Source organism: Chelmon rostratus, chromosome 13 (genome assembly GCF_017976325.1).
Source record: "Chelmon rostratus isolate fCheRos1 chromosome 13, fCheRos1.pri, whole genome shotgun sequence".
Taxonomy (NCBI): Eukaryota; Metazoa; Chordata; class Actinopteri; order Chaetodontiformes; family Chaetodontidae; genus Chelmon; species Chelmon rostratus.
The window spans coordinates 6,418,669-6,446,332 of NC_055670.1; the positions used below are offsets into that span (position 1 = coordinate 6,418,669).

General features: G+C 43.7%; 1 protein-coding gene across 1 annotated transcript in view; it reads left to right on the top strand.

Moving 5' to 3' along the window:
• Positions 1-27,664, top strand: part of klf7b (Kruppel-like factor 7b) — a 53,022-nt gene that overhangs the window by 13,663 nt on the left and 11,695 nt on the right. The window contains exon 2 of the mRNA XM_041951178.1: positions 22,806-23,457. Coding sequence (XP_041807112.1) covers positions 22,806-23,457 — 652 coding nt within the window. The remainder of the gene's footprint in view (positions 1-22,805; positions 23,458-27,664) is intronic.

Genomic DNA, 27,664 nt, shown 5'->3' on the forward strand with positions numbered 1-27,664 from the left:
GGACTCGGTGTGTGTATAAGTGATGACTTCATTCGTTATACATTTATTTATGATCAGAGCTACACCTCAAGCCGTGTGTGTGTGTGTGTGTGTGTGTGTCACAGCCTAAAGGGAAAAGACAGCAAAGAGAATTTAATTTTCTGGTCTGCTGCAGTGATTTCGGACAGTAAAGACATCATCTATACGTGCAGCTCTCTTTACCATCAGAGCATCAATTTGACTGAGCCTTTGCATCTTTGGGATGTTTTTTAGATCTCCAATGAAAAAGCAAACCAACATTTTCTGCTGTTTTGTCCCCTGTCACATGAGGAGATAGATATTTCATCTGTGTGTGTCCAGCACAGAGATGCAGGACTGTCCAGGACATGTTTAGCCTCTAGTCTGAGGCGTCATTCATTGAGACATCACTGCACATCGATACTGTGATGAAATGTTTGTCGATCAGCAGTGACAAAAGTTTCTTGCGCGTTCCTGTGAAACCAGAGTGGGAAGTCTGTTTTCTCTGTTAAGCATCTAGCAGCGGCATGTGTCTGCCAGGTGATGTTGTGTAATGAAGCCCTGGTCTGAGTCAGGACACAGATGTGTGCACAGATGTGCTTTGCTGAGTGAAAGTAAGTGACAGCTTTGCGTAAAATTTGACCGAGGAGAGTGTTTTGTTGAGCTGAACAGCTCTGTGACACTTGGCGTGTGACTCGTTTTTTTTTTTCTTGTTTTCCTTTAAACGATAAGCTGCGCTGAAATCAGCTGAGTGGCTCGTGATGAGATGTAGCGCTGCGTTCGAAATTCAGTCGCTCAGATTCCCAGCTGCGCTGAACTACTCGGCCCAAGTGCTGATTTAAAGCCCCTGCGACTGCTTCTCTTTGGTCTGTAAGCAATTCACCAAACGGCATCATCGGCCAGTCAGCAGCGTTGTTGGCTCTCTACCTCTGATACACATCAGCAGATCCTCTGCGCACTATCCGCGTTAGCTCTGCTCTTTAAAGCGCAGGAAAAGCTCCAGCAAGGACACTCCTCAGCCCCATTAATGTCCTGCAACAGAAGCTGCAGGACTTTCTGTCGTGCTTCATCTAGATTTCTTCACAGTGCAAACTACAGCATAGGAGCGCAGCTCCCAGAGAGGCCAGAGCACAGCAGGTTGCACTAATCAGTGGTTCAGGACAGTGCACACTGCAGAGGAGATGGTGCATGGACAGGTGCGCTAATATCCTGCAGGTAAAGATAAACATTCGACTGATTAGCAGCTTTCCTAGAAGCAAAGGTCTGAAATGGAAGATTCACTTGGACGTCACCCTGATCTGTAGAATGACAGGTCTTACCAGCGCTGCAGAGAGTCAGTTTGACATGTTTTCTTTAGTGTGAGCTTTAAGTCATGATGTTTTATGCTCTGACAGAGACAGTGCGCTGACACACACACACACACACACACACACACACTCACACTGTAACAGACTTGTTGATGTGACCTCAGATGGGAAAGGTGGCGATCCTCCACTTCTACACTGTTATTGCTGGGTGAGTGCATCTAACTCTATAATTTTCTGAGTGTGTGTGTGCGCGTGTGTGCGTACTGTGTGTATTTGTGTGTGAGTGTGTGTGAGTGTGTGCCCTCTCTTTTGTTCTGCCCCTCTCTCCCATCTTTCGTCACATATTTGTCTCAGTTTTGTTTGGCTGCTTTGCTTTGGCCCTCTCATCGCTCCGAGCAGTGAAGATTAGCTTGGCACGTAGGTCTCACACGCACGCACACACACACACACACACACACACACACACAAACACACACAGCGTCTTATAACAAGCTGTTAACCCCCGTTTATAAGTGCGGTCTTTGAATCAGCTCGGTGAAAGGGAGCGTAATCCCTGCCGGACGATTTAATAGTAATCTCCATATCCTGATTAGATTACACACAAACACACACACAGACGCACACAGACACAGACACACACACACGCTGTCTGCAGCGCTTCTGAAGGAGGGAATTGAAACCTAGTTTTACCTTAATCAACAGGAGATACCTTCTCCTCCTTTTCCTCACCTCTCTGTATTTTGCTCAGATACTCTCTGTGTATCTGTGTTTCTGGGTTGCTCAGATTTTTGAACGCATCTTTTTTCCTTCCTGATCACACGCAGTCATGATGGTCTACAAAGATTAACACTGATGATGTCTTTTTATAGCGTTTATTTGCCTTCATGTTCTGGTAGCTGACAGCGCAGAATGATAGAAAACGTGGAGTCTTTGTTTCCGCCCGTCGTGCGGAGTGCATCTATGCCTTTATATATCTGAAGTGTTTATTTTTAGCCTGACAACCTCGTATTCACCCGCTGCAAAACAATTTTTAGCTTAAACAGTTGACACACAGTCTGTATTGTAAGAGCAAGTAAATGTATGAACACAACAATGTAAGAAGGCACACAAGTATAAGCAAAACTTTGCGTGTGTCCATGGTCTGCGTTCATTTTTGGACTGTAGTCCGACCCAAACGGCCTCTCACAGCTCCTCCTCTTCAGGCTGCATGCAGACAATAGCCTTGCATGCAAAATGCAGCCTGTCCCGGCTCGGCTTCCACCGCAACATGCATGTCAGTCAAACACGTGCAAGCGAACACGCGATTCTGCTCTTCATCTCACAGCTGTCGAGATGGAGGGCAAAATAATTGCTGTTGTGATCATTTTCCAGTTATAGGCTCATAATATCATTAACTGCTGTGCAGTGTTTTGACATGTGATTAGCCTTCAAACTCGTGGATCCATTAATTTAACCGGACTTTTAGGATTGTATTAGCTGCAGAAACCTGTACCCATAGCAACAGATAAACATCAACCCCTTGTACTTTCATTTTTATAGACACTTCCTGCTCATTTTTGCAAAGGACAAAGCCGCCACACATACAACAACCGTCTTATTTTAATATCTTTACTGTTGATCTGCTGTGTTTGGTTAAATTGAATCTGCTCCATCTGCTCTCCATAAAATACACAATCACAGAAGTCTGTCAGATTTTTGTGCAGTGACCTCCACGCCTGCATGTACTGACTCCAGTGAGGAGGCTGTTGTTTGCAAACTAGCTGGCTGCTGACACACACACACACACACACACACACACGCACACACACGCACACACAACCCAGCAATCATTAAATGAATGTATTCTTCAGACTGCAGACTGTCAGCAATATACCAGGAATACATCAGGGGGTAAAAGTCAGCATGTGTGCTGTAGTAAGGAGTGTGTCCACACACACACACACACACACACACACACACACACACACACACACGCACACACGCACAGCATCATGGTGCTGACATCACACATAAACACCATCATTACGCAGAACATCATTTAACAGCTTGCGGCGTCTGTTAGTGTTCAGACTGATGTGTAGGTGATAAAATCAAGCTTGTTCGGAGGAGCAGCCGCTTAAACTAAACGATCGTCACCAACAATAACCTCGTTTAACTGAATGAGGAATGGGCGAAGGACGACAGTTCACCAAATAACTGCTGGGTGAGCTAATGAGCCCTCTGCCAGTGCGGGGATGAAAACAACTAGCTGGGGCTGCAACGGGCAAAGAAGGAAACGATTAATTATACGCTTCTGCTTTATTAAACATAACTCAGTGAATGGTTCACATACACGTCACTAACCACAGGTTGAAAACCCTGTGTGTCATTGTGTGAGTGACAGACTGTGTCTACATTAGAAACTGACATCTGAGGTCTTTGAATTTGATCAAATGGGAGCAGTATTATTTAACTGTGAAGGTTCTGTGAGAAGATATTCCTCTCGACAGAGTCGTGGCCTTTATTTAAAACATTATTCATAACATGCCTATATTAGGATCAGGCCTTTATTTACAATTTCAAAGCCCTTTATCCTGATATTCTGATATACCCTTCTTTTATTTGTCATTGATACAAATTAAAGGGTATCCGGTCATTAAAGCCCTCTAGCGAGGTCTGTAGATGTGACCTCATCTTGGAAACCTGCATGCAGTGACCACTTTATGGAAGCTGATGGGGATTCGAATCAAGAATTCAGTCAGTCCCAGTGAGGGGTTACCAATCCAGTGGGTACCAGTATAAATAGCCTTAAGCTGGCATCCACAATGTCAGCAACTCAGGCAGCAGCAGGGCGGCACAGTGACAGAATTATAGTATCAGTGTTAGGCTTTGTTATATGCACCTCCGGTTCTGCCCTCTGACAGCGTCCGCAGGCCTCAGGTGACGAAGCCTGACGCTTTCGCTTCTGTTCCGCGACACCGACAAGACATGAAAAAACGTCCGTGAACTCGGTCACGCAATGCAGCCCGCCCTCCAGGACCCTCCACAGGGGGGCGGGATGGTAAAGGCCACGCTCAACACAGCTTGACTGACCTTAAACAGGCTTGTGCTTCATCACACCCGCTCTCTCTCTCTCACACACACGGTTATAGATGGGTTGTCATATTGTCACACGCTGTAGAAAATGCAGCAGTAATATCAGCATTTTCCAAAGCTGGATTCAAAGCGTTGCTACCTGCTGACAGCAGCTGATACTGAAGTAAAACTCACCTCACTCCACAAAGCACACGTATAAAAGTAATCAAATGTAAATTTGCATACTTATCATGATTGGACCAGCTGCCGCGCGCACACCGCGGTGTGTCTTTCATACACCTAAATAAAGCCACAAACCCCCTGTGGATTTGAATGGGAGATATAATGTGTGACTGCGTGTGTGTGTGTGAGTGCGAACGTGTGCGCACATGCGTTCACGTGCACGCTATCTCCTCTCCGGCTAGTTGGCAGGAATGCAGCCTCACATCTCAGCATTAACATAATGTTCCAGCTCGCTGGGTTCGCTGGGTTCAGTGCGGCGGTGTTCAGTGAGGCTGGTGGACACAGAACTGATGTCTGCGTCCACGTTGTGACATGTGTTCATTTGATTCACGGTGCATGCAGCGTGTAACGTAATGGTGATCATTTCCTTTGAAAACAGTGTTACAATATATTGACTATGTGTGCATTAATGAAAAGACTGCGACACTGCAGCAGCTCTTCATTCTCTGAGCTTTGACTTGAGTGAGTGAGTCGTATCAGTAATGCAGCTTTTGCACAGTTAGGCAGGTGCAGGTCATTGATCCATTTTTCTGATTGCATGTGTAGAGGGCGGTGTGCAGGAGTTTTTCTTTTGCTGTGTCGATCCTTGCTCTTCCACTACACTTCTGTCCGTCTATAGGTGTGCAGACGTTCTTCTCCTCTGAGCTTCAGCTAAAATGCTCGCCTTGATATTTGCCTCGAGTGAAATCAGCAATCCTGGCTTATTACCAATTATTTTCCATTTTAACAGCTCAAATTTGATTGTGTTTCCTTTCTTAGATTATCACTGTAGTTCTGTCAGATTACATTTGGAGGGACCAGACGAGTATATTCTGTATGTGCTCGATCGATACTTCATTGAAACGATAAGATAAGTTATATTGAACAGAATATTAAAACCCAGGAGGGCCGAGTTTTATGGCTGGCGGGATCGTCAGCTGCACCAAGGTCGTTACATGTTTTTCCACATTTCATTGTGGATTTCTCCAGTTCTGGATGCACATTTAGTATTTGAAATTGTTCTGGAAGGATTTGCTATTGGGATAGACAACGATTATGAATAAAAGTTAAGTAAAGTGAAAATGTGAGTGCTGTGTTTAACAACGCTCAGTTCAGCTTGAGGTTTTCTTTAGATACTGAGTCTTAGAGATACTATCTGTCTATCTGTCTGTGTGTGGATGAATGGATTTCTAAGACATTTAGGGGCCTTCACACAGTTAAAACCACTGTGATGAGCATGAATTAGGCTTTATGTACAGCAGGTTTTTGTAATTATACAATTCAAATGCAAGGAACTGTGCAGAGTGGGGAGGCTGCTGCATATAAAAGATGACTGGTTTTCATTTTGTTCCTCACCGTTATTCGACTTCAAGACATTTCCCAAAGCGGCATTGTCGAACCGGTCGGCAAACGGTGAAACGGCACCGATTGATCCGCACCAAAGCAGGGCCAGAGGGCAGATTTCAGACTTGGTCCCAAAGTGTCTCGGCCCTGACAGACAGGGGAGGGGACAAATGAGACAGTGTCAATATTGAAACAGGCTAATGGGCTAATGAATGTGGAGAGTTCTGCCTAATGTTCCCAACAGAGCTCCTAGCAAAACCATTAAAGCACTTTTATATGACTAGACAGGCACAATGCAGTAACTCGATTTATGGGGTACTTTCATGGTCAATTAGGAAGGGAGAGAGAGGACAGAGGCCTCATATGGGAGGTTAGTGTGTGTGTGTGTGTGAGCGTGTGAGTGTGTGTGTGTGATATGAGCTTATTAGCTTTAGACAGGGTTACGCCTGTTTTTGTCAATATTGCACTGAGTGACAGTACTTGTGGTTGTGTCATCCTGATCAGCGTGTAAACACACAGAACAACTACGCAATAAATTTGCTGTCAATCAACCATGGTCAAACCTGCCATATGCAGGGTGGACAGAAGTGACCGAGTGGACATTTTGAGTCGAAGACTAATACCAGATGAAATAGTCACCTGGGGAATCCTGCAGTCCTCAATATGTCAGCCTGAATAATAAAGTTTGACATTATTTTTATGAAAGCAGAAGCTCCCAGTGGAACCGTCTTATTACCTTCTTGATTACCTTTCACACAGCTGACTGCAGGTGTGGCCGATGTGTCCTTTCATCTCCCAAAATTTCTATATGACTCCACCCTCGAGGCTCTTATATTGAGTGACAAAGCTCAGACCAGCAGAGATAAAGTTGGCCACTTTAATCTAAACGCAAGTAAAACCAAGGATTCGGCTATTGACCCGCGAGGAAATATATGTGTTTCTGTTGACATGGACAGAAAAAAGACGAAGTCGAGGTTGTCATGGTTTCTGTTTTATAACCTGTTGTAAACCAGCCGTTTTACAACGTTTATTGTTTAGTCCGGTTGAATTGGATTCTGGTTTGTTTTCCCCTTTGGTACAATTTATCCAGGCAGTCTGAACATAGCTATCGAACGCAGGAGCAGACCCAATCAACCACACTGAGACCCCTTAGAGGAAGTGGTTTTATCACAATGAATTCTGGAGCGGCAGGTTTGTGTTTGGAGCATCAACCACAAGGTGTAATCTTGGGCAGATTGTCTTCAAGACCGTCTTCCCTTCCTGTGTTTATGATGTCACTCCAGACACATCCGACCAATGAGCAGAGGGTTCATACCTTCGTTCTCAAGAGGCTTTTTATGAGAGAAGAAACAGAACCAAGCGAGAAATTCAACTACCAACTCATCCACTGATTTGGACCACAGCAAACACACTTACATCTTTGAGGCCTTGAATGTATTCACCTGGATGCACTAAAAAAAGGTGCAGCGAAATCCATTCTGACAGTCAGACAGGTGGCGCTGGACACTCCTTGAGATAGCGACTGCAGACTATGTAGCATCTCTCGTTCTTCAGGGCAGTGCAGGGTTAAATAAAATTGCTGCGATACAGTAAATGTAACGTCTTTCATCATTTCTGAACCTCTGGATTTCCATCATCTCAAAGGTCAGTGTGGCTGAACTCAAAAGCCAGAATTTACCTTGCCTCTGCCAGGAAATAGACCAATCCAATCAATTCCTGCGCCAAATTTTGCTTTAACACATAAATGCTGGTGTTAGCTGGGCCTTATGCCGTGGTCAGTAACAGGGTTTCAGACAGATTGGTTCTGCAGTTGGCATGATTCCTGATCTAATAGAAATTGTTTTGGAGGAAGACGTGCAGGAAGGAGGGTGCAGACTTCGGCCTGATCGGCACTCTGTCTGGAAAACAAACCTGTTTATTGACGGGCTAGATTACCACATCCTCCACAGAAGACTTCAGACTTCAGACAGTCCTTTGTACCGTCAGTTGTGACACTTGTGAATGAAATATGATGTTGGATGAGTTTTGACATGTGGAGCTGAGGTGTCTTCTGGGATACGGGCATGAATTGTGTTTGGTCTGGTCTGGCCGTATCACCTGGCCTCATCTATTGATCCATTCACCAACAGTATTTACAGCTGTTCTTTGCATTCAGCCATGATCCTGTACAGACAGATTTATGGTTTGCAGCCTGGCCAGAGATGTTGCACACCTTCCTCACAGAGTCATGCAGACATGCTGCTCTCTGGTTCACACACAGAGACGCTGCACCTCTCCGCTCTCTCTGCTGCGTTTCTGTCATTTCCCTCAGAGAGTTGTTGCGGCAGTCAGTGGAGTATATTTTTAGTTTGCACAAAACAAATCAGGTAGTACAGCTTCTCCTCTCGTTCTCATGATGCATTCAGAGAAAGACTGGGCCTTGAATGAAATGGTTTAGTGGTTAGAGCGGCAGCTTCAACGTGCAGCCCTAATGGCTCAATGAACCTTGAGGTGTAAATCGTAGCATACCTGCTCGGCAGGTAGCACACATTTAGCTTGTGCTCCTGCGCTAAGAGCATCCGCCAGAAGCGGCTTTGTTCCAGTTTCACTGGTCTGAATGATGGATGAAAGCTGCACAGAGATGCTTGGTGTGTTGACTGTCAGTTGTAATAGCAGCACTGGTAATAATTTCACACCTCCTGGAGTCATTTGATTTAAAGTTGACGAGAAAAATGTTGTTTAGTGCTTCTTTACCACACTTTGAAGCAGTAGCATATCTGTTAAACCTTTTTCAAAAGCCAGCCAATAAAAACGTCTGAAAAACTTAAAGCACGTTTCAGTTTTTTCTTGCTTCATAAATTTTGAAGTCATGAAGTATTTAAAATATCAAGCTGCGAGTTGTTGTGCAAGCTGAAAGTATGACTTTCCCCAAGACGCTAATAGCAACAAGCACACATCTCCCACCAGTGTGTTAATGATGTGATAGCTTGTGTGCGCCATCTGAAGGCAGTTTCATTTATTCATCAGACAACATTTTGAGTGTTTCATTTTTTTGTTGAATGGTGATTTGGCTTTGTGGGCTCATGTGAAATGTGATTGTGTTTGGCCTTTAACCCGACAAGTTAGACGCTTTGTTGCTTGCTTGGAAAAGGGCAGGCTCAATGCTTGGCAGGTGATTGGATGGACCATCTGTCTATCACCTCTTGTGATCTCTAGAAGCAATTTTCAGGGAGCCTGCATCGTGATGACACGTTCACTTTTTATAGCATGTTGTCCTAATGAATGAGCTGTTGAGTTTTTTGAACCCACTTATGTACTTTTTTCTACATTAAACAATATTATTCGGCTGACAGGTTGGATTTAGGGCCCTGTGAGGGAAAACTGCAGCTCTAACACTCACTGCCTGCAGGTGGCACAAGCTCTGCAGCTGTTCCTTTGCTTGCCTGTAGATGGCAATCCACAGCATTCAAGTTTGTGAATTACAGGTCATGTCATTCTTTGCCCTCTATCGGGAACTGCATGGAGCTTTCATCAAACCACTTGGCACAAGTGTCTCTTTACCTCTCACATTTACTCCTATTGAAGTTTCAGAGTCAATGGTTTCCCTATAGTCAAGTGCTTAAAGTTCACTTTTAGTCCGTGGCTGTGAAACTGCCATGTGAATGGAAGCGAACAAAAGCACTCAGAGTGAAAACCACTCAGTGCTTCGAGTATCTCAGCTGCACTGCGGCTGATAAAAACTGTATTTACAGGACAAGAAAAACACTGATAAGAAATATTCAAACAAGTCCTCATATTAGACGGAGCTTTAACAAGCCCTGTGGGAAACAGAGCCATTGTGGCAGAAGACTGAAACGAGACACAGCAAAGGCTATAAAAAATAAATAAGAGCGTAGCTAATGGGAGAATTAATGACATCACATTAAACTATTTCAACACTAGAAGGTGTTCAATTGAACAATCACCATCTTGCATTACAGTAACAGTGTTTGCACAATAACAGTAAAGTAGCAACCCAAGCAGAGCGACCTTGGGCAAAGGAAAAAGAGGAAATAGGTATGATTGAAAATAATTCAATACTTCTCCAAAGTTAAATATTAGATTTCGTGAAAGGAAGCGGGCCAAGAAAAATAAACAGGAGCATTCATTATTCCAGTAGGAGGACGAGGTGTTTTTTTACACTGGAAACAGAACTGATATAACGTGAGCACTTCTTCAGCACATGCATTTTCCCTTTTCTACATCAGTATTCTAATTATTAGATTAATAAAATAAACCCAGCGTTTCAAGCGGTCGCACAAGAGCTTTGCCAAATGCAGTCTAACACAAGAGCAGGCCTGCAGTGAGTCCCACCTTTTATGAAGGTTGTAACTTTAAATTTGTGCTCAAGTTCAAGCACTGAGAGTCGATACGCTGCTGTAATGTACCGAACAAAACTGGGAAACAATAGTTTTTGGCACATGGCCTGCGCTCAGTCTCACAGGGGTGGGACTGCAAATGTTTTGCAGCTGATTCTTTAATAATTAATAATTCCAAAATTGCAACAACTGCTGTTGTTTTCCGTATTGTAGCGCAATGTTATGTAGGAGAGCAGGTGATACGGCGCACTATTTGTTCTTTAGATAAAAATGACAGGAAATGGGAGAAGTTCAAAGAACAAGTGGCACTAAAGTGGCACTAAAAGCATTTATAGAAAGACTCATTCATGTACAAGCTGGCTTAAAGGTTAGACAGTGTCTGTGTGTGTGTGTGTGTGTGTGTGCATGTGTGCACTGTCTGGATGTGATGTGTGAATAGCAAGCCCATCATTTTTCCTGGCTGGACAAATGCCTCACGGTGGAGGACAGGCCGCCCGACATGACAAACGACCTACAGAGAGAGCGAGAGCTGCAGAGAGAGAGTGGCTTCATTAACAGAAAGCACAACAGACAGAGGAACAGATGATTCTGCCACAGATTTCAATCCCTCCATCTCAGCCAGTTAATGAAATAGCAAGGACACACACACACACACACACACAGAGAGAGAGAGAGAGAGAGAGAGAGAGAGAGAGAGAGAGAAAGAGAGAGAGAGAGAATGGCCATAAGCCTGGTTAAGCACTATTAAATTATTCTTCAAATTAAAAGGCCGTACCTGCCTTGTCCTTTTAGAGCTGTGTGTGTGTGTGCATGCTTGTGCGTGTGTGTGTGCGTGTGTGTGTGTGTGTGCATGCTTGTGCGTGTGTGCATGTGAGTGATTAAGCTGTTAATTAATTTTATGTCCTTGTATTTAATAACCGTGGACAGTGAAAATGATGTGTGTGCGTGTGTGTGTGTGTGTGTGTGTGTGTTTGAAAGAGAGAGAGAGAGAGGGTGAGTGAGTGTGTCCTGGATGATGTCTGTGTTGTAACGGTTCTGTCTGAGGAGGAGACAGAAAGGAAGAGTAAATGAGTGAAACCCACTCAGACACATTTTCTGAAGCTTTTTGAAAATGCTTTTTTTTAATCATTTGTCTCTAAAACGTTGATGCATGTTTCCACAAATGCATCCAACTCCAGCAGCAACATGTGGTGGATTGAGTAACGAAGCGTCTCAGCTCAGCTGCTGCTGAAAGAGTTAATGTAACACAGGCTGCACAATACGTCAATATTACTGCTTATTGACTGTGACATCAAAGCAGGGTGATGGGTTACATGTGTGAGGACGAACACGCAGCATTGCACTGAACAATAAGTTGATTATTTCATTAATGATTTTCATTCATTTTCATCCAAAACATGATTTATAACAACCGTAACAGTTGTTACCAATCAACCTGTTTACCTGTGGAATGATACCAAACAGGTGTTTTTGGAGCGTTCCACATCTTCGCCAGTCTGGTGTTCCTCCTGTCCCAACTTGTTTGAAATGTGTTGCTGCATCACATTAAAAGAAGCAAAACATTAAATATATATTGTCTTTGTACTGTTTGAAATTGAGTATCACATTCTGTTTAATTTATGTTTTATACAACATCCCATGTAAACTAACAATATGCTGACTGTCAAGTTAAGTAAAACAATCATGGAGCTAAAATTACAACATCTGTGTAGATTAGATGGATGATTTCACAGTCGTGCATCAAGATGAGTTCCATAATTTTAATTCAAATTACAAATTACGCAAAAATCCACATGAGCTGGGGTTTTTTTTTTTTTTTGGCTTGTTTTTGTTCTTTGTGTCATTGAGCGTTTTCCTCTGATTGATTGAGGAGCACAACTGTGAATCAGGGTCAGTCAGCTGGCCTGACCTGTTTATCTTTAAGATTACTCATGAAAAACTGATCGTCTGTTAGGCAGTAATATCTAATAGTCTATAATGACTATAGTAACTATAGTAATAATCTGTAGTTCACCACGCCACAGTGATGAGACACTTCATCTGGTGAAGAGAAACGGAGGAGAAGGAGAAAGAGGAGCGGGTGACCTTTGCTTTGTGAATGAGGAAGGAGGAGGTGAAATCTGTGCGATGAAGAGAAAAGAGAGGGAGGGAGGAGGTGTTTATAGAGGTGAGAGGGAAGAGGAGGAGGAGGAGGAGGAGGAGGAGGAGGGGGGCGTGCTCAAAGGAAGGAAAGACCAGAGAAAAGATGGAGAGAGAGGGAGAGAGAGCAGTTACACAGCAGGAGAGTCTGAGTGCTCTCCTCCATCAGAGACTGTTGATTAAAATTTCATTGGCTGAGGCTGGAGGTCGGAGGTGACGCTCTGTGCGTGTGTGTGTGTGTGTGTGTGTTCAGAGCCTCCTCTCCTCACGCACTCGCTCGCTCCTGTGCTCTCGCTCTCATTGGCTGATTATCTTTCTTTGTCTCTCGAGCTCACTGCTTTCTAATTGGCTCTGGACTGTTAAACTGGCCTCTCTCTCTCTCTCTAGCTGTCTTATTTTAAGATGAAACGCTCTGATTTATGTACTACTCACTGGATTAGTTAGTACGTGCATGATGGCTGCCTCAGTCTCGCTTTACTCCACAGTGCTGACAGTCCTCAGAAATTAACACTGTGCATCTGCAGGGCGAAATGAAGCACATTTAGTCCATCAGGAGACGTAGGTTCAATCAGCGCGTTTGGACTGTTCATTACGACCGCTCGTGTCAAAATGTTCAAGAATTTCCTAAAATTCATCGTCCTCTGAATTTATTTCCTGTCAATGTGAAACAGCCTCAAGAAAAAAGCATTAAAAATTGAACTTATCCTGGCACTTGTATTATTAATGAGAATAGTAATCGAATATATTTCTGGATATTTCTCTGCCTTAAGATGTCTGTGAATTCAGGTTAATGTAGTTGTTGTAGTTGTAGTTAATGTAGCCAGTTTAGATCCAATCACTGAGGCTGAATCACACCTAGACCTCAGTCGACTGATAGCTGATCAGTGTAAACAAAGAGATGAATCAATGGCAATTTCTAATCGAGTGGTTAAGTTTTAGTGGTTCCAGGCTCCTAATTGTTACGATTTACTGTTTTTTTATGTTAAATTTAAAGCATTTATTCATGTTAGTGAGCTTCAGTACGTTACCAAAACAACCACATCTGAGGCCAGTGTGTTTCAGCCTGCAGTCAGACTGCCTGTAGACATTTCTTTGGGCTCTGCTCCCTCGAGGATGGTGTTTGTCAGTATTTTTAACATGCGATAAATGAAATGATTAATTCATTCACTGGAGAAAAATCACCGATAGAGCCATGATTGATGAAAACGTACATGTGTTGCAGCCCCAGTCTGAGCCAGGCTCGGTTCCTCCAGACCGATCTTCCGTCCGATCTGCGCCGTTGCCTCGTTCTCCCGTCAGGTCTCGTCTCCATTAACCTCCTTTATTGAAACCTCGTCCTGCTTTTCACATCAGACCCCGCAGGACTCTCCTCTGTTTGCGGCGCTGCTTTTTCAATTACGGGCAGAGCGAGAGGATACCTGAACGCACCGACGGCACACACAGGCGCTGTCGGCCCCCGTCGCTGCAGCAGGGTTGTGTCGTGTCAGCGTCTTTATCACCGAGTGCCATAAAAAAAACTGACTGATAGTCGTGTTTTTGTCTGTCAGGCAAACCTGGAGCATACTTTGGATTTATTGTTAGTGTGCAGTAGTGTTTGATAGTGTCACGAGAGGAAACTTAAAACATGAGAAAATGTAAAAATGTCTGGAAATGAGAATTTATCGACTGTCAAATAGAATATTCATTAATAAGCACAATAATAACAATATTGTTATCATGTTATACTTGGGACAAGTGGTGTTTAATGTACATGAGGTGTGCGTAATGTTGAACGTCAAGTTTCAAACAGATGAAACACTGATGCTTTAAAGCTGGACGGTTAAGAGACTGAGCTCTGCTGTTCCCTGAACGCTGCATCCTTCTGTTTCTTTGTAACTCCGCCTAAACAGCTGACCAGCAGCTGGTTTTATTGAGTTCAACCAGAGAAGGGAGCCAATCACTGATGAGATTAGCTGCTGTAGTTTTGCCTGCAAGGCTGGCTTTCTGTCCATCCATGCACCAAACAGCAGCTTATGTGAGTGGTTAGACAGGAGGTAGCAAATCTATAATTAACCAAATAAAATATGGCAAAGAATAGCAATGAAAATATACACACACTACTAACTTCATTTTTTTGTTAAAGGATGTTTAAGCTGTCAACTCAAATTCGGATCATTTCAGACCCTGTGCGACTTGTTAGGACCTGCATAAGGACCCCTGATGTTTGAAGCTGCTATTTGCTAATTGGATGGGATATGAAATTTCACATTCTTACACCTCTGTGACACATTTGAGAAACACTGATGATGCTCATACCCACATCAGAGCGATGCTAAGAGGGATTTTAGAGGAATTGGAAGCAGCAGTTGGAAGCAGAGGCAGGTCGAGATCGTCGGCACCCAGCAGAACGATACTGGCTCGATTCTACAGCTGGCTCTGGAACCAGTGCAGTGGAGGCACGGGGAAACTGGTGTCTCCAAAATGGCAGCAGTCCATAAGCAGGCTGAGGTTCAGGCTGCATCAGACAACATGCTGCTGTGCTGCACTGCACAGTCAAATGCATTCGGAAATCCCTGTCCTTTCTTGTTTGGTCTAGGGCAGTTTCTTGGTCTGGAAAATCATAAAAGGCCGTTTCCTGTTTTAACATGACATTTCCATAAAGAAATGCTTTTCCAAGCGGGGTGTTGAAGAACTTGACTCACCTGCACAGAGCTCCATCCAACACCTCTGAGCTGGAGCTGTGAGCCAGACCTCATCACCCAACATCAGTGTTGGACCTCACTGATGCTCCTGGGTCTGAATGAGAGCAAATCCCTGCAGCCAGGATCAAAACCTGCCAATCGCACCAGCGTAGTGGTCGGGTGTCCACATGCATTTAGGCCATTTAGTGAAATTCATGCACAGTGTAATAAGCTGAGACACTGATGCTGTGTGGGTTCCTGTGTTTTTGGTAGTTGCTCTGAAACCGGTGCAGGTGAAAGTTGGGGAGGTTGAAAAGCTGTCTGTCGTCCTGACTCTCATTCTAATGTGTAGAATTTAGAGCATTCATACTTTAAATGTGAGCGAAAAACGATTAGGCCAATCTGACACCACGTCGATAAGGAGAAAACGACGTTAGTACAACTTGATGTGCTTTAGGCGAGTGTTAATGCATCCGGCTTCGTGTCATTCAGGGTTTGCAGTTGCAGGATATGCAGTCGTAAGAAAGCCTCCGCGGAGACGCTGCCGCGGTAACTCAAACAGTTCCAGCGTCTTCACAGAAAGCCTCACACAAAACTGCACTTGAGTTTGTAACAAAGCACCAAACGCACTCTGCCGCACTGAGGCCTGCTCAGACATAAAGGAAGCAGCTCACTGCCAGTAGCACCCGTTTGATATTGTACACACTCCCGAGCACGAGGCATTACATATTCACACACATCAGTTAAAAGTCATTATGCTCTTCTCACTCTTACAAACACACACATCCGCCATGTACACAGTCACATCAGCAAATTAGCTGAATAAAGAGCCTCTTTTTGCCTTTTCTTTTGAGTGGCTAATTAGCCATCAGAGCCCGCTGTGTGGAGAGAGCGAGATCCATCAAGAGGTAGAGCTTCAAAGAGCAGTTTATGGAAGCCAAAGCACTTTAATTAGGACCTATTTGTACGAGAAAGCGAAGAGAAAAACATAATTTGAAGCCAAAAGCTGTATAATGTGGGGGAAAATAAACACACTCTAATGCGCGCACAGATAAAGAGAGACAGGAACAAACTAAAAGGATTGGACTCGAGGAGATGAGATCCTCACAAGGAGGCTTTCGGCGGCGGTTTGAGGGGAAACTGACTCTAAATACTGGAACATCGGCTTTCTGTTGCATTCAGCGAGGAGGGTCACATGGATGTGGCACAGCGACGGTGAAGATCAGTGGAGAAAGTGTGAGGAAGTGCAGAACCTGCGCTGAGCTGCTCACTGGTGTGACTGTGATGGCAACAAGAATGTTGATGCTATTAACGCAGACCTGCACACTTTAAAGGAACATACCACTGTTTTACCTACAAATTTCATACACTTTAAACAGCTGATGACCATTATTTTGGGTTTGTTCCAGGACTCAGATGTTAAAGGAAAACCTATTTGTGTTTGTAATTATTAAACCCATTTATATTACATTACCCAGTCTGTTGGTTTTAAAGGTCCATCAGATTTAATAATGCTACTGGTTCCAGTGTTGCCAGTTCATTGTAGTCGAGCATGCATGCTGTTTTACGACAGTGCACACCTGTGACGGCTGATGGAGAGGTTCATGTAAGTGTTGCGAGTCTGTGGCCGCTGATGTCAGAGCGGATCGCAGCGAGCGAAAAATAATAACAGCTTGTGTCTGCGACATGTACAGTATCGCCGTTCTGCTTGTCATGACCAAAATCCCATTCTTTGACATAAATATTTTATTTTCTTTAAGTGTGCACCTCACATTCACATCTTCTCCTGGCTGGGCTGCCGCTGCTTCGCCCGTCTGTCCGACGTCACACAGATGTCTCCATCTTAAGAGCAGGGCGAGCATAGAATTATTTTAAAGTGCCCGGCAGCATGGGAGGTAAGCTGGTGTTGCTGTAAGTCAGTGTTGGCAGAGCTTTCTGTGTTTGCAGAGCTTTGTGTACAAGTGTAAGGAGTTGTAATGAGGGTTGTGCTGAGCTTTGTGTGTCTTGGATGGGTGAGTAAATAATCATTTTAGGGTGTGTTCTGTGACCTGTCTCTACTCAACACCATAAACAGACTTAAATGTGTCTCCCTGCTGGATCTTAGTGCGGCAAAGCTGCTCAGTGTCACAGCCCGACGTCAGACGGCCGTTTCAGTTGGTCTTCTGATCTTTACTGGGAGAAACATAGCAACAGTTGTGGAAATATCAAATTTGTCCTGGGCGGTATGACAAAATCAGCTTCTGAATTAAACCGAGATGAGAAATAAACAGCAAAATCAAGAATGCGGTGAAGGACATATCCAAACAGGCTGAATCAGTTCTTGACTGAAGGTCTGCAGAAGCTAAATACTTGTCGTTGGAAAGCTGCTGATGTTGCTCATGTTTTCCAGTCAGTCCTTTATGTGTTAATAACGTGGAGCAGATCATTATAGGACGCATCACTTTACAGAATTGCGTAAATGGCTTAATTTCACCATTGTCCTAATGGAAATGTTGGTAATGATAGTCGCATAACTGTGCGCGTGCAAACACAGACGGAGCATCTCCTGCTGAACCCACTTCAGTCTGTTTGCTGAGCGTCGTCCTCGATGATCTTTTGTCTGTCAAAAGCTCTTAGCGTTTCCATCCAGGGCCCTCTGCTCTCTGCATTCATTATTAATGGACCTCAGCATGCTGTGAACACACACACACACACACACACAGGCAGGACCGGCACGTCAGCGGCAGCTATTTTAGCTGAGATATGAAATCAAACACTCAAAATATAAAGGGAAAAAAAACATTCATTGAGGGAACAGGGGATGGAGGACAAGATGGACTCTTCCCATTGTTTTTATCTTCAGCTATGTGTATGAAATACATCCACTAACTGATCACATGCAATATGCACAACTTCAGCAGTGACACATTGTCATTATCAATCATTGTCTGTACCGCTGACTGATTTTTTTACAGAGTTAAAACAATAGAAACTAGTGCTATTTGAATTTGCATTGAGTTTCAGTATATCAAACACTACATGTAGTATCACTACAGTACTCATCTGCTGCTGCAGAAAATCAGCCAGCCAGTGAAACCAATTCTACCATATTCAGAACACTTGATCACTGCACGTCACGATGCTTTCACATCAGTTTGCAAAATGTAATTAAGAAAAGCCAAGTGGGGGAAAAAACATTCACATCTGCCTCATAGTTGTATCATGAGTAGGTGAAATTGGAATTTCTGGTATCTACAGCAGAAGTGTCAACAAACTGTCGGCCAAATGGCTGCAAAGCCGGCAGCGCTGACAGTTACTGACAGATGAAGTCCCGCACTAACACTAGCACAGCTGATTCAGCTAATTAAAAAGGAGCTGTCCACCATTTCTTTGTGGGTTTGCTTTTTAATGAACAAAGGTGACTTGATAAAAAGCAGTTCGTGTGGGCTGAATGTCCATTCATCTGGTGTGACTTCAGGCACACAGTAGCAACCATCAGTACTAACACTGACAGGTCAGAATAACAGAAGGCTTTCCCGTTCGTCCCATTCTGCCAAAGTGAAGCGAATGCATCATATGTTTTTTATTTTTATTTTAATTAACCTCTAACTTTGGCCCGTCATTGGCTGCCAGCAACAGAATCAGAGGCTCTCTGATTGGATATTTCTTACTGCAGTGGTCTTCCTGGCAACCGTCCTGAAACTGTTTCGTTCCCGCTGCCTTGTACCTTTGACTTTTTGTGAGTGAAGCACGTTTTCTTCAGCTCAGCGTCTCATTGTTCGTACAGATGATTCAACCTGGAGAGCTTCACGTCGAAATGTTCCAACAGTCGCTCAAAAAGGGCTTTTTATGTGAAAATGAAAAGGAGTGTTACTGGCTGCCTGTGTGTGTGTGTGTGTGTGTGGGTGTGTGTGTGTGTGTGTGTGTGTGTGAGTGAGTGTTTTTCGATGTGACCTTTCTCCATATGGTGTGGGACTGAGCAGGGGGACAGGAGGTGAGCCCTACACATGCTATCAGTCTGAGCTGTTATCTCGCAGCCACTGACACACACACACACACACACACACACACACACACACTGCAGGCCATACATGTCATTGTTACCTGATATTCATGATGTGTAGGAGAAACAGACAAAGGAGAAGGTCATGCGTGTGATGTCAGAGGCGGTGCGTTCACTGCCAGCCGTGGGTTTGATTGCCGCTCGCTCCTCTTCCACAGCCGCGGGCTCTCTCTACCCTCTGTCCTCCTCGCCCACCTCCCACAATCCTCAGCATCGGTCCAGCCCCCACCAGGAGACACACAGACCTTTCTATTTTTGATTTCTAGTCCAAGTGAAACAATGATACAATATGCTGTCAGACATCACTAATAAGCTGTATTTACTGTATCAGAGAGAGCTAACATTCATGGTGCTGTAGTTGTGTCTGAGGATTATGAATAATGTATATAACACATACAGCACAGTGGCAAAATATAATCCTCCAGAGCCCTGGGAAGGATAAGGAAAACAAATATTTTAGATAAGAGAAAAAAAAGATCTTATTTTGTGTTTCTTTTTATCTTGAGACATATTTTGCTTAATCTTCAGAAATATTAATGAACTGGAAAAACTGCATAAATTCTATATTAAAGTACTCCTCTTTGTGACTGTTACATTCTCGTAGCATCTTGACTCTGTAGAAGAGTAAAACAAGACACAAATCAAGTAAAGGTTGCTAGAATAATATTACCCAGATGTATATTTTGTATTTAGATTTTAAAAAAGAAATGAAAAACGTTTTGCACCATAGAAATCAATGGCACAATAGAATGAGTGTAGTTTTGGTCATCTTTGCCATCATTTAAAATAAAAGTCCACTTCCTAGCTTATTTGCTGACATATGTGACTAACCAGTAACGTAAATAACAGAGAAGGCAGAGGCTCTGTTAAATTATGTGTGGTCAGATGCAGACGATATGCATGTCCCACAAGAAAGACAAAGTGTTGTTGCTGTCTGTGTTCATTTATTCTAAACTCAAGGTTCGCGTCCCAACTTTTGCTCAGCTTTCAGCCGTATCGAATGGCCTTCTTCAGTGAGTGGAACATGCTCAGGTGTCATCACTCGATCAGCTACGGTCATGTGATAACATCTGTTTGTGGCTGGAAAAACGTTGGAAGCTAGATTGTTTCATTACATGTGTGCTCCCAACAATGAGTCTCTACTGTTGTTATGGTTACATGCATATATATATATATCATACATATTGGTACGATAGCTCTCATTTTGTTAACTTCTTTGTATCAGAGCATGTTTGCTGGTTGGATGTGCAATGTCTCTCGGACTCTGTTAGTAAGACGACTCCAGATGCAGCAACTGAACTGAAAAGCCAGGTTTCTAGATACATTAGCAATGACTGATCTAAGTTAGACAGCGATCTAATAGCCTACACACAGCAGCCACTGAAAGGAGTACCGGTACTAAGAAATCAGAGCAGCAATCTGGACAAAGGGCTAACCAGAAGGTTTTCCTCACAGCCGTAGTATCAGCTTTGCAGTGGATATTGTCACTGGGCACATCTGTGCATCTGCACATACAGTACATGCTTCTCTTTTTCAACTTTCCTCATGAGGCAGTGTAACCCCCTGAAGAGATATCTTTGATTTATATTCACATGCAAATGAGCATCCTTAGGAAGAAAGACATTCTTTTAAAGGGAAGAAGAAAGGGAAAAAAGGAGAGCGAGGGAAGTTCAGCTTATCACCACTCAACAGATGTTCCGACTAAATGTGTTGGTTTGTCTGTCTCGTCACTGAGGCCGAGCAGAGCAAAGCTCCAGCGCTGGCCTGTCTGAATGGGCCGAGTCAACCAGCTGCAGCTAAGAAAAAGCGTTTCTATGGTGGCTGTAATTTGCTCTGATGGCAGAGGTGGAAGGAGCCAGGGGATCAGGATGAGAACCTTCAGCTGCCAAAGGCCTTCAGCCAAACAGAGGAAATTCATTTTCCAAGCAGATACAGTAAAGGCACTATGCTGCAGGATAGTGCTGGAGCCAGGTAGCTAGCAAAGAAAGTGCTGAGTGGACAGTTACAGTGCCGTGGACTGGCCTGCTGTGTTTCCCTCTCTCTGTCTTAAAAAAAAAAATCACAAACAAACATTATGAACACAGGATTTGTTCACTCCAGTATAGGGTTTAAGGATTTCCCGTGATTTTAAAAGCAGTAACTTTTAAGAGTATAACAGCTACATGTGTCTTATTCACCCTGTGGGATGAGGCAGAACGTCGATAAAAACGAGTGCTGCAGGTGTGAGAGATCAAAGCAGGAGCTGGATCGACTGAACAGTCCCACGTAGACCTCAAGAGTGCAGCTGATGGTTGTAGGTGAGGGTTAGCAGGAGTTCCAGAACACATGAACTCTCAGAGAGGGGAGGTGTAGCCTCTAGGTTAGAAAACTGGGTCGACGACTGCAGGGTTTCTGGCACCAACCCCTCGAGGCAGCGTGGCAGGTGCCCTTGACCAACACGCTGAAGGCCTGCAGAACAAACACCGTGGTGATGCTGCTCTGTTGCCAAAAGCTGGAAGCGCATAGATGTTAAAAAAGTGCCCAGATGTCTGTGTTACCTCTGGAAAAGGGCTGAATAAACAATTATAGAAAGTCTTGCTCATTTTTCCCTGTTTCTCTCTCCTTATCGCCTTTCCTCCTCCTTTGTTTTGTTTGTTTGACTTTCCGTCCGTCATCTTGCTCTCCCTCCTCTCTCTGTCTTGCGATATAACTTCCATGGCTGGTTGATTTGGGTGAGCAGAGGGAAACAGGCAAGGCTTCCACAGTTCAGGGCTCCTGAGAGCTTGGCCAGGCAGCAGCGATCAATCACAGACTAAATCCCTCTTCTCTCAGGACTGCTGTGTGCCAGGTGACATGGACAACAGCTGCAGAAATATAAAGCCTACAGTGGCTACCGGAATTTATATAGACTAGTAAACAGAGTCTCTGAAAAGTCTACAGTCTGGAGAAAACATTTTTCAGACAAATCACGGATGGTTGTGCATGCGACACATTGTGACTTTGACATGGGAGATTGCTGTTATGCCCAATAAACAGTCAAAACTGGTCCCTTTAAACCACCACCAGTGGTTACAGTGCAGTATGTCTTATATTTTGTATGAGCTAATGATGGATTATTGTTTCAGTCAGAAACACATTGAGGAAGAGATCATTTATTGCAAATGAAGCTCTTGGAAGTAACAAATTCTCAGATTCAGATTCTCCAACATTTACAGAGAATGACAGTGTGCTGAGTTCAAAGACTGGGTTCAAAGACTGTATACATGAACATTAGATAATAGCAAAGTCAACAACAACAACACATGATGGGTTTGACGTGGTGGAAGGAGCTTCAACAGCAGTAAATGACGTCGGCATTGAGGTATCAGCAGAGCAACAACAAGACCTGTCAGGTTATAAATACCTGTACATGAGTATGATCGAAGGTTACTAGTCAACTGGTACCAACATAGCTGATGTGATATAGATTTGTATGAATGTGAATATGGACTTGGCTTGACTAGACTTTTATTAAATGGCCATGAAAAGCTAATAGCCAATGAATGGATACATGTATGGTTTCAGTGTTGTGCCTGATATACTGTATGTGAGAGTTGTGTTGGAGTTATACCGCATCTTATGAATATACAACTGGAGTTGTAGGAAACACTGAACTGAACTAACAGGTGTGGTTCATGCTTACGGCACGTCTGACTCTGGGTCCATTTGCCTCCTTTTCTTGCAGACATGTCTGGAGCTGGAGCGGTACCTACAGACGGAGCCCAAGCGACTCTCAGAGCTCTTTGATGAGGAGCTGGACTGTCTCTTAACGCCGGCCTTCATGCAGGGTGGTGACAGTGATGAGGACCTGATGGACCCCCTCCTCCCCAGCCTCCCTGACCAGCCCAGCCCCCCCCCACTACTGGTAGCTCTCCCCAAGGTCCAGACCAAAATCCTCCAGGTGCCGAACCCCAGCAAGATCCAAGCAGAGGCAGGGACCGAAACCCTCACACCAAAGGACCAAGTCCTCGCAGGCGTCAGTGCCGCACAGCTTAGCGCCGCAGTCACGTCCCTAACGCCGCCATCGTCACCGGAGCTCGGACGCCACCTCGTCAAACCCACACAAACACTGACTGCAACGGCAGATGGCACACTAACGCTCAAACTTGTGGCGAAGAAGGTAGGGTTAGGGGCAGCTAAACTGGTGGCAGCACGGGCGTTACCCTCACCGCCGAGCCGAGGAGGAGCCCTCAGTGACAGTGAGCAGGGAGGAGGAGGAAGTCTGGGAGGAGACGTACCGGAGAACAAAAAGAGAGTCCATCGGTGCCAGTTTAATGGCTGCAGGAAGGTTTACACCAAGAGCTCCCATCTGAAGGCACATCAGAGGACTCACACAGGTAAGACCTACGTTACATCTTATATTCAGAGGCTAACGCTTTAGATTATATCAGCTCCGTATTCCAACACTGCAAATTTGAATGAAACAGTGATTATAGGTATTCCCTTCGACACTGTAGGACTCGTAGCCCTTTATACATGGGCCCTTTTGACCAAATCACAGTTTTGCTGATCAAAACAAAATAAATATTTGTGACCCATGCATGACCATGCAAGAAACCTTTTAGGGCTTTCACATCTGTCTGAGTTTGTGAGCAACAATCCCTCTGAAACACGACCTGTGTTTAGGCAGTGTCACAGATTGCTTGCGTCAAATGGGCCCCAGATCCCCGAGATTCAGGACAACATGCAGCAGGACAGCATACAGACACAGAAACCAAGACAGTTTTATGTCCAAACACCTTAACATTCTTGGTTGTCCAGTTGACTCACCAAGAAACGTGACCTCAAGCAAACTGATTGTGTGTTTCACTGACCGCAGACAAAAGAGCCCTGAAACAAGAAGCAAAGCTGGCTTTAGCACAGGCCCTATAGAGCATCAACAGGGAAGCTACCAAGTGTCTGTGAGACTTCAAATATTGAAAATGTTGACTTTATTCTTTATCAGGGACCTATATATATAAAAGTGACCTGCACTGTCAGCACACTTAAACTGAAGCTGATGGATATGGTGGGATTCAGAAACAACATAATGAAAAGTGGAGTATGTCCTATTACATCAGCAGCACTTCAGTTAAACAAGATGTAGTAACTTCAATAATGTGCTTAAACCAGAGCTTTGCGTAAGGCAAAGCACATAACCCAGCACATACTGTACACAACACAAAAGATACTTCACTTCATGACTGAGGAAAGAAAAACATCAGCTATTTCAGTTTCTGAAAAGGGACTAAGACCTTTCCTTTTCCTCCTCTGCTGCTTCTTAGATGATCCTCTAGATTTATTAATTTCCTCATGAGCCTTGGTACCAGTTCAGTGCCAAAAGGCCCTGCCTCAGTAATTGCCTGATGATTGATAGACTGGTCGTAAATGGCATTGCGAATTCAGCCGTGTCCAACTGGGTCTGACATTAGGCTTTAGCTGCTAACTACAGCTGCCCTCTCAGTGACCCTCGGACAGTACACACACCAAGCTAATGTGTCCAGGGGCATGTGCACTGTTAGCTTAAAGCGATAGCATGTGGAGACGGGTTTTGGGCCGATGAAGGAGACATATGAGGAGATGAAGATGGATTTGACTGATGCAGATTATGACAAATTTGTGATTTGCTTGAGTTTAAACAGCATTATAACCTGAGCTCAGACAGAAAGTTTGCATCCATTGTGATAAGAAGTTTAGTCGATAAGGAACAGCCTGTTCTATTTTTTGGAGCGCGTTATCGCTCGTAACACATGGAAACAAATCCTTTTAATTGATCAAACAATTAAGTTTGTACAGCAAGCAGAAGATCTTTGTTGTAGTTTGTAAAGTCAAACTATTCATAATTCTCTTGTTTGACATACAAAGGAACTGAAAAGAAAGTGCTCTGACTTTTCAGCAGATTTCACCAGTAAACCAATCAAAGTAGAGTTGAGTCTAAGAAAAATGAAAAGAAAGAATTTCCCAGTGCTTAGACCAACAACAGGCCTGCAATATGAAAAAAAGCAAAGGGCTGCAGTCATAAGGCCATTATTGTTTCAGGTCGTGGTGAGGTGTTGAAGAACTCTGCACAGTGGTTTACAGTACGATGAAGGGTTAGAAAGAAGGAAGGATTCTGGGAAGTTAACACATTGATAATCACTTTATCATTGGTCGCAACAATCAGGAGGTAAAGAGCAGAAAGTGATCTATGAGCTGGCACTTTCTTCATAGGTCGAGGCAGCACCTTGCCAGGTAACATCACCTTGTATTATGGCAAAAGTTGCTGGAGCCTGCTTTGTGAGCACCCCCACTGTGTCAATAAAGCTGACTGAAATCAATGAAGGGGCTGTGTTTTTTCAGGCAGTGCAGTCCACCATCTGAGCAGCGCCATAAGAGTGATATTGTGTTTTAGGTGGTAACCAAAGACCACATTCAGTGGCAAGCAATATCGCAAAAAATACCTTAGAATGGAAATGTATAAATTGTTTGTCTGAGAATGCATTTATTCATACTGCAGTGGTTTTGATTGTTGCTTAGAGCTACATCAGTACAGTGACCAGAGCCAGTGTACCACAGGTTTGTGCATTCTTAGAAATCCATTCATCTGTTTTCAAGTCAGAATGTCTGCCCTCAGTACCTGAGGCTGAATCCATCACTTATCTGCAGCATGAGGCCTGTGCAGACTGGTGCCACCTGGAGCTAGCATTATTCAACTTTAGCTTTAACCATAGCATCATTTACAGTATCTTGAGTGGTTCATGGCCTCCGGTTGTCATCATCCACTGTTAGCAGTTTCCTTGGTGTTCACCAGGATTACAGTACATAGCCTGCAGACCTCCGCTGTATTAATACTAGCAACTTTGGCATCATTAATCCAGCGTGTTACTGGCTTATATGATCCCAGCGACCATCGCATGGCTTTAAGTACAGCATTACATTCCAGGGCAGCACCTAGCATAGCCGGGGGAGCCCACAACTGTAGCTTTATTATAGCTAATCCAGAATGGAGCAGCTAGCTTTCTGGTAGCATGGCCGCTAGCTGCAATATCTCTAATCTTCTGATGATTCTAGAGTTGAGTCATGCTAACCAACAATGAGCTTTTAAAGGCAGAAACATTCACTGAAAAAAAAAGATACCCTGAAGACACTGCAGCTTCCTCACACTCTCTCCGTGTGTGTGTGTGCGTGTGTGTGTGTGTGTGGTATAAATGTGGGGGCGGAGTATTCCCTCCCGATGTGTTCGCTACAAGCACAGCACTGTGGTTTAATTAGCTTAATCCTCTTTTTGGGTTATTATGACCATAAATCATTGAACATACATGTAGGGAGGGATTAACGTTGCAGAGACTACAGGGAGGAGCAACTGCAGAAAGCCTGCACAGCATCAATACACTTACTGTCACATTGTGCACACCAGAGGCCATTAGAAACATCATTATAGTGAGATCTGTCAGGAGCATGTGCTGCAATTCCATATAATGTTGGTAATAATATTTCTCTGTTTGCATCCAGACCAATTTCTCTGAAGTGCCGCGATGATGTGAAGGCAGCTTTATAATCTTAGATGAAAATGTTCAATTAGGGATGAGTCGTAACATTAATAGATGTACAAATTAATTCAGTAAATCCATGAAGTACCCAGTCAGAGCGGTTTTGAGTCAGAGCCAGGGTTTTCTGGTTTTATATATATATATTTTTTTTTTAATTTGCTTGGATCTCCAAAAATTGTAGATGGCTAATAATTGTATCCCTCTTGTTATTCAAGCAGCGGTCCAACACAATATACTTAACTACATACTTGGCACCTAAGATAGCAAAATAGATGAGCTCTGTAGGAGTGTTTGTCTTTGAAAAGGCTTAGCTGTACTTAATAACGAAAGAAACATCAACCAAGTGTGTGGGCACCTTTTCCTACAATTGCTAAATGTACCTAAAACAATATTTGGATGTGCATACAATACACCGCAGCTCATAGGAACACTGCAGACATTGAGCTGCTTACCACCAGTATTTTCGCTGTTATCGTCCTCATTATACGTAAACAGGTAAAAAAATGGTCTTTACCCTCCTTTTGTTAAAGAATAGGCTTTAATGACAGAACAACATGTAAATTGAATGCTCTGTTACAAGCAGATTTTTATCTGTGTACATGAAACCACACTGAACGCCAAAAAAACGTCTAAAGAAGAAGATGCTGATAAAGATACAGAGCAAATGTTTGAACTTGATTGAAGTAACATTCTCCAAACCCTTCAGATGGCCACACATCCAAATTTAAACCATCTTCACTCAAACTGGTTTTAGATTTTTGTAGCAGGGTGTTTTTTTTTCTCACCATGCGCTTGTCAACATTTTCAAACAGCAGTGCAAACCTCCAACAGTTCACAGTGCTGGATGACATTTAACTGCAATCTGACATTTAATGTTTGCAAATGAACATTTTTACCTTGTGGAAGTTGTGGCTGATTTATTTGAGCCGTTTTACTTCATTTGACAATCAGATAATGCCACATCCTCACTAACAGTCTTCTCTGATGATAAGCAGTTCCGTAACTGCAAATCATGCATTTTATATGTTTTATGCAG